The 18579-nt window shown below is 40.8% G+C and overlaps 1 protein-coding gene across 3 annotated transcripts; it reads right to left on the bottom strand.

The window, feature by feature from the left end:
• Nucleotides 1–1837: 1837 nt before the first annotated feature.
• Nucleotides 1838–18499, bottom strand: LOC113172136 (probable cation-transporting ATPase 13A3). 3 transcript variants are annotated; one of them, XM_026374974.2, is made up of 33 exons: nt 18309–18498; nt 17319–17456; nt 14803–14872; nt 13319–13492; nt 12886–13035; nt 12647–12717; nt 12443–12526; nt 12212–12281; nt 11986–12120; nt 11811–11883; nt 11551–11682; nt 11224–11391; nt 10916–11073; nt 10646–10834; nt 10456–10517; nt 9846–9996; nt 9616–9738; nt 9165–9315; nt 8865–8985; nt 8045–8169; nt 7772–7935; nt 7030–7161; nt 6812–6891; nt 6645–6687; nt 6014–6123; nt 5565–5661; nt 5079–5151; nt 4773–4950; nt 4159–4340; nt 3804–3892; nt 3628–3708; nt 3268–3363; nt 1838–3059 (listed from the first exon to the last, which is right to left on the bottom strand). In XM_026374974.2, exons 3-33 carry the CDS (start codon nt 14851–14853, stop codon nt 2880–2882), a joined length of 3693 nt encoding a protein of 1230 aa, XP_026230759.1. In that variant the 5' UTR covers nt 14854–14872; nt 17319–17456; nt 18309–18498; the 3' UTR covers nt 1838–2879. The 3 variants fall into 3 exon arrangements, with proteins under 3 accessions (XP_026230759.1, XP_026230760.1, XP_026230761.1); XM_026374975.2 differs by lacking the exon at nt 3268–3363 and having other exon boundaries at nt 18309–18499; XM_026374976.2 differs by lacking the exon at nt 1838–3059 and having other exon boundaries at nt 3269–3385; nt 18309–18499.
• Between the last annotated feature and the right edge of the window lie 80 nt (nt 18500–18579).

Here is an 18579-nt window from a genome sequence, read left to right on the forward strand (position 1 = left end):
TGTCTGGTAGGTCACAGACCTTTTACCATACGTGGGGGGCACTGTGTCATCTGTAAAATGAAGCAAACCGTAAGTGAGCATCAGGTTGGCCTTGTGTCTTGACTACTAATCAAAACGAGGGCCTTATGAGCGTCCAACCTTTAGACAAGCTGCAGCCAATTGACGTCTGCTTGCAGACTTTGGAGCAAATTTAGTGTGCTGGGTGGACACAGACACATCGAGAAAAAAGCTGACAACACTTTGGTGCAGAAACCTGTGTTGTTGTGGCAGTTACTCTACAACATATTCAGAGCAGGTCTTTTCACTCTGTGGGACTCGGTACAAGTAAAGAAACAGTAAACAATGAATGTGTGCACAGGCCCATATCTTCAAAGTTCACAACTCAGACAAAAAAAAAAAAAAAAAAACGCATAAAAGAGAAAGGAGACGAAGTCCAAAATGTTTGAAATAGCACACATCTGAGTGCAAGCTTGAGAAAATCTTTTTCAGCAAGTAGCTAGCTGTGAGGAAGAAAAGCTGTGTGTTTTAGCGTCTTTATGTCTTTCTACCACTCTCCATCTGTTGCTCCACTGATACAAAAGGAATATAGCAGAGAGTACACAAAAACCCATATTGGTTTGTGGAGAGGCAACACTATCCACAAAACTACATCGCAAACACCGTTCGAAAGCAAGACATCCCCGGCTCTGTACACAACAGTGTTTACTGAAAAGATGATCCGCACAAGTCAGAAGAGACGCACATGAATTCATAATACCTCTTCATCCTCATCATGAATGTTCCCAAAAGGGCTCTTCCCTGATCTGTAGGAGATTCTTTTCTTTTTGGTACAAGCGAGGACCCCCTTCCCTTATTCACAGTCCCCCCTAAATCCACCCATTCACTGCCTATAGGCCCTGATCTCCACATGAAATGATACCCGTCTTTCTCCTCCACTCTCGCGCCTTTAAGCACCCATATGCCAGGCAGCGAGGAGGCTGGGAAAGCCCATAATTGATCAGTAAGTCTTGCCTGAAAAAGCGTGACCAGGGTCAGCCCCCCACGAAGCACGCAAGAGTGGCTTAATATACAGATTTATTGGGAAATGTAATGGGAGTTCTGCAAAGCAAATACAGATATCCACTGATACACACTGGGAAACAATTTTTATCACATTGTATAAGTAGAAAATAAGTACAAAGACGGTGTTACAATTTTAAAAACACATTCCCTCAAAGCTATTGCTCTTTTCATAGTAAAAAAGGGGAAATTTGGACTTTTTTTTATTTTTAGCTAGAAAAATATGTATGCATTATGGCAATATTACAAATAAAAATCACACATTACTATAAACTATTTTGTCACAGCAGTGAGTGTCTCAGTAATTAACTGTGATTAATTCACTTTACTGAATTAGAACATTTCTACGTACAGTACCTTAACAATGTTAAACGCTGTATTAAACACAAAACTGTCCAGATAAAAGAAAATTCATGTACTGAACAAAAGATAAAAACATTTCACAATGTATCTGAAAGGGAATGAAATGCTTAACTGTGTTTCTCTCATTACTTTACACGCTCTCTGTGTCTTTCTTTCACACGCACACACACGCACACACACACACACACACACACACACACACACACACACACACAGTGGCGCTGGCAGTAAATTTCTTTTTAATAGGGACACACATTTCTGCTCCTCTCTTCCATGGGAAGAATTTCAGCCACAGCAGTGTTGTGTTTTCTGTTTCAGAGATATGACAGTACCCGTTATGGTCATAAAACTGTGAACAGGCGTTTGCTGTAATCTCTCGTCTCGTTGAATCCACGTGACCTTACATTGCTTATACTTTAGCAGCAGCTAACGTTAGTGGGAGGCTGTGCGTTTTTATTCACAGTGTAGTTAATGCATTTTTTTATTTTTTATTTTTTTACAGCTGAACAGTGAAAACTGAATGACAAGACCAGCGGCCAAATACCGTAGCTGTGTGATTGATTTATGCACCTCACTTTGTTTAGATCCAATATGCTTACTAAGACATCCACTCACCTTAAAGGAAGAGTTCAACATTTTGGGAAACACACATGTCAGATGAGAAAATGAGACCAACTATTGTGTTTTCATTTGAATAAACATGCCATATGAATCTACTGCTAGACACTGGGAACAAACAGAGGCACAACTTGTTATTTTAACAGAAGCACTGTTGTGTTAATTATTGAGATTTAGGGGATTTCTGCCAGACAGAGCCTTTTTGCTTCCTTGTTCCAGCTGTTATGCTAGGCTAAAGTAACCAACTCCTGGCTGAAATCAAGCATATAAGTGTGTAAAATTTTCCAACATGTTGAACTACCCCTTCAGCAGAGGCCTCTGGCTCAGGTTTCAGTAGTGTGACATGACAGTATGGCTAGATTCCAAGTCCAGGTGGTAAACCTTTTTTGATGAGGTGAATCAAAATGAAAGCAAACTTTATGTCTGAGCAGCTCAGAGCAGTGGTTCCCCCCCACCTCCTCCCGCCCTGTTTGTTTTCCAGCTATCCCTGGAAGATACCATCTCAGATGAGTGTGGAGTAGAGGAAGACAAAGTGAACTGGTATCATCCGGCATCTAACTGACTAAACATATGTGATGGAGGTAATCAGCAGTGGTTAGGTCAGGGAAAGTTGGAAAACCAGCAGGTCAGAGGGGCTAGAGCACCGAATTTGGGAACCACTGACATACAGTGTCAGTTGTTACAGTTTTACAGTTGCCTTTAAAATCCTGGATTGGTTACTGGCATCTTAGAGTATCCCCATCTTGCAAGCATCATCTCTACATCAAGCTAACTCAACATTCATATTTGTTTGGGGCTTTAGTTTTAGTCTGTGTAATAGCTTGTTGATCACCTTAGTGTCAGAGGGCAGAGATGTGGGACTGTGGGCTGCTGGCGTAGGTGACAGTAAACGGCCTGGGGGGCCAGTCAGCATCATCCTGCAGCTCCATGGTCAGGTGCAGGTATCGCATCTTTGAGGACTTGTTTCTGCGACAGAATAACCAGGAGAGGAAGGACGAGCCCCAGCGGTCAATGGACTCCTAAGAACATGCCAAACACGCAAAGCAAGTTAGTAAATCATATATATACACAGTATATACACACACACACACAGTAATCTATAAATAACTTTTTACAGTCTGCTGTTGATCAAAATATGCAAGAAAGCAAGAAAATGACAGAAAATACATCACGATCTAGCAGGATGAAAAGACCAAATAAAGCAAAGTGTACTCAAAGCTTTCCAACCTGAGGTGTGCCAGCAGAGGGGGGCTCTTTGGGGCGATAAACCCACTGATTGCCTTTGAAAACTAGTCTCCACAAGATGATGTCAATGATCAAAATCTATGGAAGATTTCAGTGGGAACTTGAGAATCACCCGATCAAACATCACAGGAAGGATGAAGATTGGGTTACAGCCACAGAAATGCACAAAGACAGAAATAACTCATATGGAAATGTAAAAAAAATCATTAATTCATTTAATTCATTGGGCAGAGGTGTACTACTGAGCACTAATTCAGCACGGGGAAAAAAATCAATGCATGCAAATCACAGTTTTCTAATTTAAAAGGAGAGATTACAGGGTGTGATGTCTCTAAAGCGTACCTCCATCAGAAAAGACACAGCTGCATTCACCATGACAATGATGACCAGTGTAAGGCGCCAGTCATGGGGAACACACACGATCTGAGGGGAAGGCAGGACAGCAGGACGAGCGGTGAATACAACATCACACACAGTGTTCTTTAACATCATACATCACAGAGTAAAACAGGCCTCACATCCAGGAAGCTGTCGATGGCGGGAACAGGGCACAGCAGGATGAGGAAGAGGAAAGTATACAGAGCGATGCAGGACAGCATGAACAGCCCTTAAAAACACAGAAATAGGGTCTCATAACACTTCACTTATATTTAGGAATTTGGTCCATTTAAGAAAATAAATCATAATTTGGAAAAACCTTGAAAACTGCAACTAAAAGCTAAATCTATAGAAAGTACATTTATTTTTTTCCAACTTTTCTGTAATTTTAAGAAATATATACCTTAATATGCATATAAATACAATATCACACGTCAAATGTGGCTGGCTAATTCAGACTCATTCTGTGCCTACACGGGTCAAAACCAGTCTTACAGTTCTTGTAGCTTGGCTGTCTGAAGGGTTTTCCCTTCGAGAAGACGACAGCCACAGACAAGTACTGGAAAGAGGAGATGTAGAAAAGGGTGGTGTTCTCGTAGTTTTTGATGTTTTTCTGATCTTTGGGGATTGTAACATTCAGATTGTAGGTGAGATCGGATCTGGAAATGTTACAGGCGCTGCAGGAGAGGAAGGAACAGAGAGATGATTACAGACAGTTTATACAGAGATCTGCATTCATTATTATTTATGTTTTTTTAAATACATAGAAACAGCACACAGAGACAAATCTGGGCATTTTTCTTTATATGTCTTTAAACAGATCCAGGATCAAACAGGTAATGCTGGATGTTGTAATCCTAGAAGATTACAACTGCATGTTCACTGATTTGCTGGTGAATCACTGCTATAATCTGTGCATTATATTCAGAACACATATGAGCACAATGACGACCAAGTAAAAAGTGAAATGTAAAGTGATTTACAAGAATATTCTGCAGGCTTGTGCCTGTATATTACTCAATGTTAATATTATTATCCAGCTAACCTGTTAACCTGTCAATGTTTGAATAAGGGACCACTAGAGAACAGGTCAAGACTAAATAACTCACTCTGACTGAGGTGTCCATGTCTCATACCAGCTCTGCTGTCGTACTAAGAGGAAAGCCAGGACCTGGAAAGCCAGGCAGGTTAGGATCTGAGTCAGAACTGAGCAGAGTAGCGGGCCGGATATAAGACTGGACGGCGGTCGACGCCACACCAGCTCCTTCCACGCTGGATTCAGACTCACTGAAGACAGAAGGAAACACCAAGCATTAGTAGCTCTCAAGAAGTGACCGTCACATTTAACTGCTTTCATCGGACCTTAAAACTCAAACACTGATTAAAAGCATTTTTGGCATCTTCAGGCTACTCACTTGTAAAGACAATGATGAGAATTATGGCAACGTCAATGAAGAGAAACTGGAAGTCTCCCAAATTGCTGAGAATCTACAACATCAAAAAAGCTGATGATGAACAAAGAGCCACACGGGAGCAGCTGAGTGGATCTGCGTAGCTATTTCTAAAGCACTCACTTTAGCTCCAATATGTATTTACATATATATATATATATATATATATTAGTATTTTACTGACACTTTTCCCAGAAACAAAATGACTGACATGTCACTCTGTGGTTGCTGCCTTTGTTTCACAGCCAATGGATTAAACCCCCCACCCACACACACACACATCTTTCCAAACACCAAACTCACTTCTACTTGCTCCTCACGTCCGTCCTTCTCATGTGGGAACCATATCAGTGCTTAGCCCCATTAACACGTGGAGTATGCACCCATCATTTTATTCGGAGAGAGTGAAATAATCCAGTTTGGAGTGAGTGAAAACAGGATTGTACTTACAGAGTAGAGCAGGGTCACACTGAGGTACTGGATAATGCTGTACAGTGCCATGAACTTGAAAACGCAGAATGAAGTTATGAGGGCGGCTCGACCCTCCCTGTGGAAGTGTCAAAGTCAGAGCCAATGAGAAAAAGAAAAATGTCAATGTCAAATGTTTCTCATCGTGTAATTTAAAAAGTTTGAATGGGTCAGTTCACACGGTTAACACCAGAACCTGCCCGGAAAACTGGGAACAAACACTTTATTGCGCTTGTAAATGATTTTTAGTCAACCCAGTGAATTTATAATGTGTTTGAGTTTGAATTCTGTTCTGTGCATTGTAATGAGCTACACCCCTGGTGGTTACACACAGAACTGGTGCGGACATGTTTGCAAACATCTTTAAACATTCACGGCGAAATTCCTAAAATTCGCAAAAGACCATCTGCAGTACAAAGGTGAGCTGCTACCTGATGAGGCTGGGAACACAGGAGATGTTTGAGGTGGATGACGTGAAGGGTGAAGCGACAGAAGCCTCCAGCTCAGACAGAGAAATCCCACTGTGAGCTTTCTTCAGAGCCTGAGACGAACAGAAAATAATAAGAAAAAACAATCATTAACAAGAGGTGAAAGATGGAGAGTCATGTGTGAGACATTTTCTCCTGCACATTTCAACTGGAAATGGTTTCACTCCACAACATTTTAAACACTAGTTAGTAAATGGTTAGAATGTTTTGCATGCAACATGTTGCATTTAATAAATTGTCTCTAATAACTTTTAATGACTACATATCAAAAACTTCAACACTCATGTCTTTTGATTCTAGCTGATTATTTTTCTAATGGGATTTTGGCATTTCTACAAAGGATTTCATCACTGCTCAGAATACACGTGCAAACTGACACAAAGACTGGTTTACAAAGGTGGATTACTACTTGTGATGGGACAATGTATTGTATTTAAACTGGTTTTGACCCTAATATAAAAAACGGACACATTTTTAACTTAGTATTAAATATCTATAGTTCAAATTATACCAAAAACACAGCAAGGAAAGTGCTGCGTGAGCATTACAGTAACTAAATCTGTTCCATACTTACTCCACAGTCATTAGCACCATCACCGCACATCCCAACAATATAACTGGAAAGAAAACAAAGTTAAACATTTACTGTAAAATCACATTTGATCATAAAGAGCTCAACTGAATAAAAAGAGGCTTATGAACAGACTTAAATCACAGCCACAAAATCAAGGAGAGACTGACTCGATGCTCTGCAGAACATCCACCAGCTGAGTCTTCTGGTCTGGAGCCATGCGGGCGAACACAGTGGCTCTTAGCACAAGCTGCGGCGACCCCATGTGGAGAGACATAGAATGACAGCATCATGTCATCATCTTGTCAGCAAGCAGCAACACAGAAAACACTACAAACTGTTTAGTAGACAAATATGTAGCTGTGTGGCTTCCAAGCTGAGCTGACACCTTCTGGACGAGTTGGGGGAAGTGCTCCATGATGACAGCGAAGGCTCTGCCGCTCACAGCGAAGTGATAGCTTTGTTCCTGCTGATTCTGGTGCTTGTCATGTATCCCGTCCTCCAGGTTGATGTTCACAGTCTGCAGGAGAAATCATGAGTCTGTCTTAACTGGAACACCAGAACTTTGCCAAACTGTGTCGTCCCATTCATTTATTCATTCATTCATTTAACCTTTATTGATATAGGGCAGTTCAGCGAGAGCAGAATTCCCCTTTATGATACAATAAAAAATACAGTATGAAGCGTAGAAAGTGCAGATAAGATATAAGAATAAAATGATGAAAGAAGAGAACAAGCACTGTGCCAATAATTATAACCCAACAAAAATGGAAGCAAGCCAATAAACTTCCATTTACATACCAGCTATTATTGAACAAACATTACATTTAGATACTAACATATAGTAACAAACTGTAGAATAATGTCTACTGTCACACCCAACATGTCTGAGTACAAACTGTGCAGTGTGTATTCTTTTGCTTTAGTTTGTTTATAACATTTAAGAACAATTCTGCTTGAACCTGAGGCACAAATAACAACCAGGAGATCCCTAAGTCCCTAAGGAGAAGCTTAGGTGGAGTGAGAACATCATGTTAATCAGCCACATAAACAGCACATTTCCAGGCTTGCTGTAAGTTAAGTTTTTTTATGTATTGATTTATTAAATACCCAGTGACGTCTGATCTTACCTGACTGCCCTTTACCGTCGGTGCAGGGTTTTCTGTGTAATGCCAAGTGATGCTAGCCGGGTAGAAATCTTTAGGAGGTACAGCATCTGCTATAATGACCCTCTCATGTGCACGGACCATCCCACAGTCTCGAGCTACTGATATAGCTGTTAACATGTTGTCACCTAACAAATAACACAGGAGAATGAATGGAATGGAAAAATGGGTAGGCTCAGAATAGAAATAAATTATGTCCATCACAAATAAGTGAGGTAAATCACTGAGTCAGGTTACCTGTAACCATTAAAGTGCGGATGTTAGCTTGTTGTAATTCATGTAAAACTCCGGCGGTCTCTGGTTTGATTTTGTTCTGCATGATGATCAAACCGAGGAACTCCATGTTGCTCTCTATCAAGTCCCTAAAAGCAGTTAAATCACAGTCACAACTTAGATACCTTCTGTTTTGCACTAACACTGTGCAAAAATCATATCTTCAGATTTCAGGGAATCAGTAAAGGCAACATAACCTTTGATCATGTCTATGTGTTTTTGAGAGGCCTGACTTCCTGCTAAACTATCGTCCATTTCTACTTTAGGTTATAACACATTTTAAAATGACGTCAAGAGGGAACATTCAGGAAATTACTTTTAATCACGTATTACTGTTGACTTGTAAATCTTGATAACCTGCTAAATCAGGATATGGAGTAATTTAAGTATATGATCAAATTGCTCTATATCCAGTGTTTTGTTGCAGTATCATAGGTTGAGGTTAGGGTTTAAAGACTTACTGTTATAATAATATAATATAATATTATTCTATTCTGGATTTCCCCTACATGTTATTGTGGATCAAAGTGAATATTTTACTCTGAAACCCCTGATGTTTGTTCATGTTTTAGATAACTGGAACTGGAAAATTTCCTGCTCAACTGCAGCAGAAATGTAAATATTTGGATATTTTGTTTATTTGCTCTATGTTTGTCCAGTTATCAGAACTAAGTCTAGCTTCAACAGCAAAAGCAGATGTTCAGCTACTGTGGGTTGTTTGAGCGATTTCCCAGTCAGTAACTATAAATACTGCAGGTAATGTTGTCTGTAGATAGAGATGGACCTGCTGAGGCTCTGCACTTTGTGCCAGGAGAGTTTAGACTCCAGCTGTCGATGTGCCAGGGCAATAACCCTGAAGCCCTGCCTGGTGTAGGTCTCCAGGGTGTCTGTGAAAGTCTGTGGGACTGAAAAGAAAAACAGAGCCCTGTCAGTCTCGCTGTATTTTACATGAGCGACGACTCTACTTAATAGGCAGGGAAGAGATAATAAAAGTAATTCAATTAAAGACACTAAAATACAGATTTGATCTCATAGTCAATCACTTTGTGTAATATGTGTGAAATATCCAGGATGAGTGTCTGACCTGTGTGCTGTTTGCAGAGGCTGGCCACAACTTCTGGTGCTCCCTTCAAGTAAGCGTCCATGTGTTTTTCTCCCAACCTCCTGACCACCACACTCATCCTCTGCAGCGCCGAGGAGAAAGGGAACTGACGCACGATACCAATCTCACAGGACTGATGAGAAAAGGTCACATGTTGTGCACAGAAATGGTCAAAAACAACAAACTCTTCACAGTCCACTGTGTTTCACTCTCAGATTTTAAAGTATTAGATTGGCATTTTGTTTTCCCACCTTCTTTGTGCTGAGAATGAGAAAGCAGCTGGTTAGTTTACCTTAGCATAAAGACTGTTAAAGTGAAACAGCATGTTCCCCAAAATGCAAAACCTATTTCTTTTAAGATTTGTTAAGTTTTAATAAAACACGCCGACAATCCTGTAGTGATCAAAAAATGATAACATTTAGAGTCACTGTACCATGTTCAGAGTTAGTGGATCATTCTGATTTGCTTCAGGGACGGTGTGCTGTGGAGGTCGCACAACTGTGGGCATTATGGGGTTGTGGAGTGCAGTCTCCTCCTCTGTGGGCTCCTCTAGGATCTAAACAGAAATACATGTTCTGCGTCATGCTTGAGTGGCCATGGTAGTAGATTTGAACTAAGCATGACTAAGCATGTCAGGGGTAAATACCGGCGAGTGATCCCTACCCAGCCTGTAGCGCCAAACATCTTGAGGTCTAACGGGTCTCCAGAGAGTTTGCCATCTATCTTAGTCAGTGAGTGACAGGTTACCATGCAGGCCACAAATGTGGAGCCCACCAGACTTTCTTTAGTGGCATCGGACTCTGGTGGAAAAAAGCTGTAATTGAGAGGGTCTGAGTCAGCAGTGTGTCACTTGAGTCTGATGTTACACAAAAATAAGGTCATATAAACACATCCACACAACAACATGTGTTATTTAACCGTTTACTCAGTAAATGTCACTGATTTAACTAAGTTCTGTGAATGTTTCTTTGGTGTGGACCAAAACAGACACACTTTTCTTTCAGATTTCTCAACGTGCAAATGTTCTATAGAGTCAACTGTTTAATAGATGAAACAGCAACACAGGAACATCCAATCTGGCTAAACTAGCAGGTTAATCACTTGACAAATCAAACTCCAAAATGTTCACTTCCTGCAGTAAAAACATCTGAAGCGAACTTTGGAATGCAAACAGCCATAATACTTAACTATGATGTTTTTTCTATATCCCTCCAAACTACTGATTCGCTTTGATTACTTTTTACCTGGAAACACTATACTGGCAACAATTTACCTTCCGTCTACAGCTCTCTGAATACCCCACAGGTCCAAACCATCCTCTGTCAGAGTACCAGTCTGAGGGGAAAACACAGACATTAACTCAGGTAATGTATGTTGCTTCTTATGTTGATTTCTCTTTTTTTTCCTGTATCCTACAGGAAAAAAAAAACACTATACAAAATGCCAGCTTTGGTTTAGATTACCTTGTCAAAGCAAACCAGGTTAAGTTGACCACACATGTTGATCCTCTGGGGACTGATGCAAAAGATACCGGCCCGCTTCAGACGCCGCTGTGCGTACACAATGCCAGCTGTCATGGCCGCTGGTAAGGCCGGGGGCACAGTTATAGTAATAATGTCCAGAGACTCAACGATGATGGTTTTAGCCGGAACCTGCATGAGATCAAGAAACTGCCATCATTAAATGACATTTTACACATTTAGGCATTAGGATCTTCTCTGAGAGAGCGATACCTTGTTCATGATACTGAGGACAATGGTGTAGATGAAGCCGATTCCTGCCAACCCCACCAAACACAACAGGAATAGATATGCATCCCGGTACAGCTTGAAGTCTGTGGGTTTAGGGTAGAGGATGGAGCGTACAAGCTGGCCTTTCTCTGTACTGAAGCCTTTGGGAACACACAAGTAATGACTTTTAGTTGTAGTCACAAGAGGCTGAATATATGAAACACTGAGGATGATCTGTCTGTTATTGTCAAGGCCAATTTTTATTACCAAGGCAACAGATGCTGTTTCTTGGTCATTTTTCATGGTCTCACCTGTTCTGACCACGACAGCCTTCACCAGTTCACCAGTGTAGAACCGGGTTTGGATAACATGGGTACCACAGAATAGGGTGTGTCTCTTGTGCTCTTCTATACTGTAGCTGCTGGTGGCCTCATCGCCTGAACTGGGAAGACCCGTCTTGGTTACAGGCACACTCTCTCCTGTAGATAAAGTGAGAATGAACTGTGACCCAGTTCCACTGACAGAACAATAGCTGCAGTGTCGCACACAACAACATTTCTGAACACCACAGAACTAAGTGGACAAACATTAAACAAGGTGTCAGGTTTAAGGAGCGAGTGGCCATTTGGAAATACAACCTGTCAGCATGCTCTCGTTTACAATGCAGTTTCCATGGATGAGCACGGCGTCGCAGGGCATGATCATTCCATTGGCTGGAATCGAGATGACATCACCAGGCACAAGCTCTGTCGACATGGCCTCTTCAGTTTCTGTGATCATGGACAAGAATGAAGACACTCAAAATGATATGATGCTCTCTCTCTCTCTCTATCTCTCAGTAGTCACCATGATCGTGCTGTCCGACATCAAAAATGTGATTATAAATGTACTAACTTACCTTTATTTCCTCTGCACATTGAAACACGGACCACACTGTGTGCCGCCACCATGTCGTGCAGCATCACATATTGCTGAAATGAGGAAAAACACAAGCAAAATATATTATCCCCATTAATTCTGGAAAGAAAGCACTGTATACAATGACTGGGGGTATTTAAACCCAAATGACCCACCTTTTTAATGGTATACAATGAGGTGGCTATTGAAATGACAGACATGAGAACTATGGCTGACGCATAGTAGTAGTAATCCTCTGCGCTCCACAGAGCAACGCTAAAGAGCTGGAAGATGTAAAAAGGATTCAAGACCTGATGGAGGAAGAGAGAAAATACTGATGATGTTGTTGTAAGTATGGAAAATAAAATATGTGATATATAATGTTGAGGGCTTTAAACTCACCTCCTTTATGAGGAGCTTGAACAGAGAGGGCACCCGTACAGCAATCTCATTGTCCCCGAAAAACAACCTCCTGATAAAAAAGAACAGATTTTAACCTGTGGGTATAGCTATACGCAGCACTTTAGTTTTTTCACTTGATACTTCACAGAAAGTTCAAGATATTGTTGAGATATGTTTTGATGACATACAAACGCTCTGTAGGAACGTGCATGGGTGTGTGTGTGTGTGTACCTGTACTTCTGCAGTGTTTTAGAAAGTCCAGAGCTGTGGTCAGAGTGGATGCTTGAGCAGCTCAACTTTACATCCTCCAAACCTCTAGAAAGGACAAATACATTCATTGGTATCAGAGTTGCGCCTACATGTGTATGAACGTACTGCACTGATTATCATCAGTCAATTACAAACTAGGAAAAAGCTTTTCGGCGGGATTTGTACCTATAGAATTCAAAGTTCTGCATCACATCATTCCAGTAGTATTTAGTGCTGTGGTGGGTGAAGTAGATGATCTAGAAGGTGGGAGGAAAAATATTTATTGAATATGCACAAATCACAACCGGTCAACTCCTGCTCTATGTGTCTCCAAACACAATGAATTATTCTGACAGATCATTTGATCAAGTATAAGACCTGGGGATTTGTTTCATGAAAACAGAATGAGTTTCTCACTGAGGTACCTGAACTGGCTGATCATCGTGCACAGGACTGAGATCTTTGTCTCCATTCAGCTGCTGATCAGGGCACTGAAGATCCAGACTGTCGAAGGGTTTCCTTCCTGGAGCAAACATCACATGTACTTTGGCTCGAAACCACTGTCTGAACTCATCCTGCGTTAACAATCCAGAGGTAAAATTTTACTTGACTGTGAGGTTACCCTCAATCTATCATTTGTAGTGTTTACAGTACTCGTGCCAACTTTTGTACAGCGCCTGTGAAACAAGATCCTCACACACGCATAGAATCTGCATAGCAACTGAATCACTCAAAAATGTAAATGTAAAGTGTGTACTGCTTCACGTGTGCATTACCTGTGTATGAACACAACATATTAGAGAATTATTTGATTACTGACTACAAGTAAAACTTGTCAGCAGAGTGCCGTGTTCCTACCGTGGTTCTGAGCAGCAGTGTGTGAGCATCCCTCAGCGACGTTTGTGTGCAGGTGCCCTTGATGCCCCACTGAGGCAGCCAGTAAAGCAGCAGCAGCAGAAGGCCACCGGAGCACAGAGTGCCTAAACCGACCAGGACGATCTTCCACAGACAGGGCCGGTACCCCCACACTTCCTGCATGGGCACAGAGTCATGTTAACACACTGAAGGTTGGGGTGAACATACTGCTCTGGAGCTTGTTAGTGGGGATAGATAAAGTAGAACATGGTGATATACATGTGGAGTAGATACAACAGTGCACTCTGTCTGGAGGCTTTCAGGTTGTGGGAGTGGCATAAATTGCCCTTTTTCATGAAAGAAAACAAAGATTAATGGAGCTCTAAAAATAAGACTGACATTTATCTGTACTTTTCATGTCAACAAAAAGAGAGCAACGGTTTAGTTTTAATTTTGGTTTTAAGTAAGAGAAGCACAGGCACAACAAAGGTGTCTTTGCTCTGTTAAGGTGTATCAGTAAGTCTGTGCCTTCCCTACTCTGACACTAGCCATGACTTTTATGTGTGGAAAAAAAGTGGAATGACGCAATAACACATTGACTGTTGGAGGTGTGGAGCAGGAGATAAGTGCTGAGGATGAGTCACCCGTGCTGATCGAGGACCAGACTGGAAAAGGCTGAAGGAATGCACTGTTGAAGAACAAGGCCCTGCTGCCATGTGATATCTCAGTCTCCATCAATTCTAGCAAACCCAAGTAACCTGGATAAACTCAGACTGATCTGCCTTATTTCTCAACTTAAAGGCACCAATCAATGCAGTGCTGTTGCTATTTCCCACAAACGTTGTTATGCGCTGTATCTCACCTGCTCTGTTTTTCTGTTTAATATATTATAAACTTATTCTAGATTAGTTGTTTTAGCTGTTGTTTTTAACTTTAACTTTTTGAGTATCTTACTCAAAATATGAACAAATTAAAGGTAAAACAATACCATGCCCTCGTGGTAATAAAGGCGCATGCCACCCACTATAATGGTTTCCCTAATTAATGTATTGTTAATAGTTACTATTCAACAATAGACCTCTGAGAAGTGAGTTACATCAGGAGCACAGACAACATTAAATCTACCATCACTCTGAGCACTCAGACTGGTCTGCGTCTCTGCAGCCCCATATGCATAAGTTGTGTTGCACTGTGTGCTCGGACACCTGTTAATCGTAGTCAGCATTACATTTTTCTCATGTTGGCCCCTATCCACCAGAACATCTACACCATCGAATGACCTCCAAACTTATTTAAAACTCCATTTCCTTACAAACTTGTTATTACACTTGTAGCCAGATAACAAACTAAAAGAGTTTTCTTTACTATTTACAAAGTTACTGTTTTGCAGGTTATTTAAAGAACAACAAAGACAGTGAAAATGTACTGTTCCACAAAAGGAAAGTCATTTTAGGAAGGAAGAAATTATGTGAAGAAGTGACATTTACCATCTCATCCTCCAGGCCCTGGTTGATGATTTTAACCTCTCTTGTCTTCATTCTGTCAGACGGTCAATAACTACAAAGGAAAACACAGATACAGCCCTTTATTTACTGTATGTCCCAAGTGTTCCACTTGCTGAAGCTTTCATTGATGACTAACTGACCTGGACTATAGATGTGGTAACTAGGTAACTGGAATTAAATTATTCTGATTTATAGCTTCTCAAGTGCCAATAAGCACAGGACAGTCATTAACTTTTCTAGTGTATGATATACTTGTCATCACACACAGACACGCACAAGAAGTGAAATGTGTTTCAATAATGTTAAACATACATGGAGAGAAAAGGTGAAGGTCCACACAGCAAAATCCATAAAATGTCCTTGTATTTAGTTTAAACTAGCACTGATTACCACGGGAGGAAATGCACCAATGTCCAGGCTAGTGCACACTGAGCATTTGATTGTGCAAACCTCTATTGTGATGCTGTGCTTGAACAACAAATCTCTCCCATTTGTTGTCTTCAGTTGCACATTATGTTCTTAACCACTAAACAATGAAGTGAAGTCAGATTTCTACAAACCTCACTTCCATAAAGATTGGAACCTTTGTTTGAAAGAGATTTTCAGCATTGTCACTGACCAATTTAATTGTACATTGTACATCAACTCTAATTTAGAGTTTGAACAATACCTTTGAAGAACACACTAAATATTTTGTTCACCACAGTCCTTATAACACTTTTCCTTTTCATTTTTCTTTACTGTTTGCCAAGTGGAATATCTGCCCATAATTATTGGACGTAAAACTGCAATCCATGTTGTCTGACTCTCCTTTTCATGGTGAACTATATGATTTCACTAGTGGCAGGTCTGGATTGGAAGCAGACCAGTCAAGCACACTCACTCTGTGTTTATGAGGACATGCTGTCTAACCATGTTCAACATGTGGCCTGACATTGTTCTGCTAAGATATCCATCGACTTCACGGGAAAAGATGATGCTTGAGTGCAGCATGCATCTCACTAACATCCCAATATACACCTCCGTGTCACTGCCACCTTGACACATACAGTATGCAAAGTAAACCATGCTGTGGACCTTGATTCTCCCCAATACCACCACAGAATCTGTTTTTTGCACTTTTTACTTTTAACAGTCTGGAGGGACTTTTTCACCAGATAAAGTCTGTGTCTTCAGTGATGCTACTTCCCCACCCAACCATGGAACGCTGACCTGTTTTTAATGAACCTGCTCATTTTGAAATAATTCAGAACAATGACCATTACTTAAATATTTTATAAGCTTGTGAGTTTTATTTTGCCTCTGTCACAACTTGGTTTGAGTTTTTTTAAAGGTAATAACTATGGTTTGATTATATTTACAAAACACAATCATGTTGCTCAGTTAAAACACTGAAAATCGTTTCTTTGTACTTCTGTCAGAGAGAAGTTCAAGCCAATTAACAAATCTCAGATTATAGTTTTTACTGCATTTTAGTAAAAGTCCAAACTTTTCTCCAAATGGGATTTGGAATATCCAACTTTGTACAGAAAGAAAAATCCTTACTTACCTTTAGCCTGCTCAGTAAATAATGAGCTTTCTGTAAAGAAACTCTTTCATGCAAGTAACAACCTGACTGAATAGCAACACCTACCTGCCTCAGAACAGTCACATGAAAAAAATCTAAAAAGAAAGCCTCTGGTAAAATAATCCAGAAAACACCCTCACTGAGCTCTCCCTCTTCATTCCTGATAATGGTGACTTATGTTTTTCCTAGAAAACTTGCTGAGATAGAAACTGACCGTATGGCTGCACCGTTGTATTATTTGATCACTCCCAGCATTATTCCAGCCCAGATTAGTTTTCCTCTGGACAGCCGAAAACGTTTCCATGTCCTGATCACGTTTCCAAAGCATCTCCACAAATGTTGCAGCATTAGGTTCATTTTGCTGATGCTGGTATCAGATTTTCACACTGCTTTCAGAGTTTTGTCTCAGTGGATTAACTACTTTCACTCCTGTATGTTCCTGTGGTTTCGCTGTATATAATTAAGCCGGTGTGAACAAGTCCAATCAGTAGAATTACCTGAACATGACAACTCACTAACCTGTCATCCCAAACGGTCCTGAATACCCCGAGTCCATTCAAAGAAAAGTCCACTGACATCTTTAACAGACATCACGTTGGGCAATGTGTTATAAACGTGAGATCATAGTGTGATACATTGTGATGTGAAGCAATGAAGTGTACGATAGGCTGTAATACAGTACATAGAAACCTTTGAACTGTGCATATTCACATTCAATAAAAGTTACACCTCTGATAGTGTTTGACCTCTTAATAAACACTATTGTGTGGAAACTGAACACCTTTGACTTATTTTCCAACTTTACGTCAATGCAGATTGATTTGAAAACAATCTGTCTTATTGACAAAAGTTAAGTTCTAACCACATTCACACGTGCTATGAAGCCATTTACCTCCATCATACAAAACACATATGTAAAACGTCATATTACCATGAACACCATCCCCAACATGAAAGCTGGTGGTGGCAGCATCAGCCTGTGGGGACGCCTCTTTGCAGCAGGTCCTGTACGGCTTGTGGTGGTGAAGTGGATGCAGCGGAATCAAGATCAATCCAGCTGAAAACTCTGCTGCAGTGTGTAAGCAAATGAAGACTTAGAATAAGATTTATTCTCAAACAAAACAAAAGACCTCAAACAGAAATCCAAAGCTGCACAGCAAAAGTTTCCAGGCCTGGCTAATCAAATTCGCTGTTTAAGAATCCACGTTTAACACTTTTCCACACTCCACAGAAACTGCAGTGTCCAGATGTGCAAAGCTGTATGGCACAAAAACACAGTGGCAAGAAAAAGTATGTGAACCTTTTGGAATTTCATGGATTGTCACAAAACGTCATCCGCTCTTCATCCATTAGAGTATGTTCTCAATTAAGAAATGAAAGATCAGAAATTTTGTGTGTTGACTTAGATAAAGATCAGATCACATTTTATGACAAATGAATGCAGAAAAACATGAAGGTCTGAAAGGTTCACCTAGTTTTTCTTGCCACTGTATTAACACAGACTCTACAGTGTAGCTGCTGCAAAAACCTAGAGACTTATGCAAAGGTTTGTTTACTTGATTACAGATTCAGCAAATTCACACTGACATAGATCGGATGTGTCTCATTCCTACTGAGCCACAAACCTATAACACAAAGCTCAAAAAGATTATTACATTTTACAAACTTTGTGTACTTTTGCACTTTTGGCAAATGGTTTTAAAGTTAAACATTCCCTCACTGACAACACATGGTGAAGACAAGTAGTCAATGTAAACCCCCCCCCCCCCCCCCCCCCCCATCTGGTTTTAACTTTTACCAACGTGAAACAGTCACAAAATAGCTGTGCAAGTTTCTGCTAAACGGAGATGGAGCACCTCTGCTCTCCCTGTGCACAAAACAACCATCAACCCGTTCAAATTCGTACGTTTCCACAACTCACCGACGCCTCTTCGCTCCTGAATCAGCAGCTCGCACGCTGCAGCGGTCGGGTGGGAAAAGTTGGCGTGTGCAGCCCGATAACACGGACGATCTGATAACATGTGCGAAGAAACGCGCCGACCGGTGTTACCGGACCGTCCCAAACCAGTCCATTCATGAAGGAAGTGGAGAAAACAGGATGTGAGGTCATTAGAGGACATCGCGTTTGGGCCGAGTTTCAGCGAGTTGCAGCAAGTTGGAAAAAAAAAAACAAAAAAGCTGCAGCGACATGT

Source organism: Anabas testudineus, chromosome 17 (genome assembly GCF_900324465.2).
Source record: "Anabas testudineus chromosome 17, fAnaTes1.2, whole genome shotgun sequence".
NCBI classification, from domain to species: Eukaryota; Metazoa; Chordata; class Actinopteri; order Anabantiformes; family Anabantidae; genus Anabas; species Anabas testudineus.

Excerpts from the sequence above, each read along its gene's own strand:
- LOC113172136 (XM_026374974.2), bottom strand. The coding sequence starts at position 14,853 with ATGAAGACAAGAGAGGTTAAAATCATCAACCAGGGCCTGGAGGATGAG. Across the intron at positions 11,074-11,223 it reads GGCTGTCGTGGTCAGAACAG|GCTTCAGTACAGAGAAAGGC; the intron begins GTGAGACCATGA and ends GTGTTCCCAAAG. Across the intron at positions 5,152-5,564 it reads GTGTGACCCTGCTCTACTCT|ATTCTCAGCAATTTGGGAGA; the intron begins GTAAGTACAATC and ends TTGATGTTGTAG.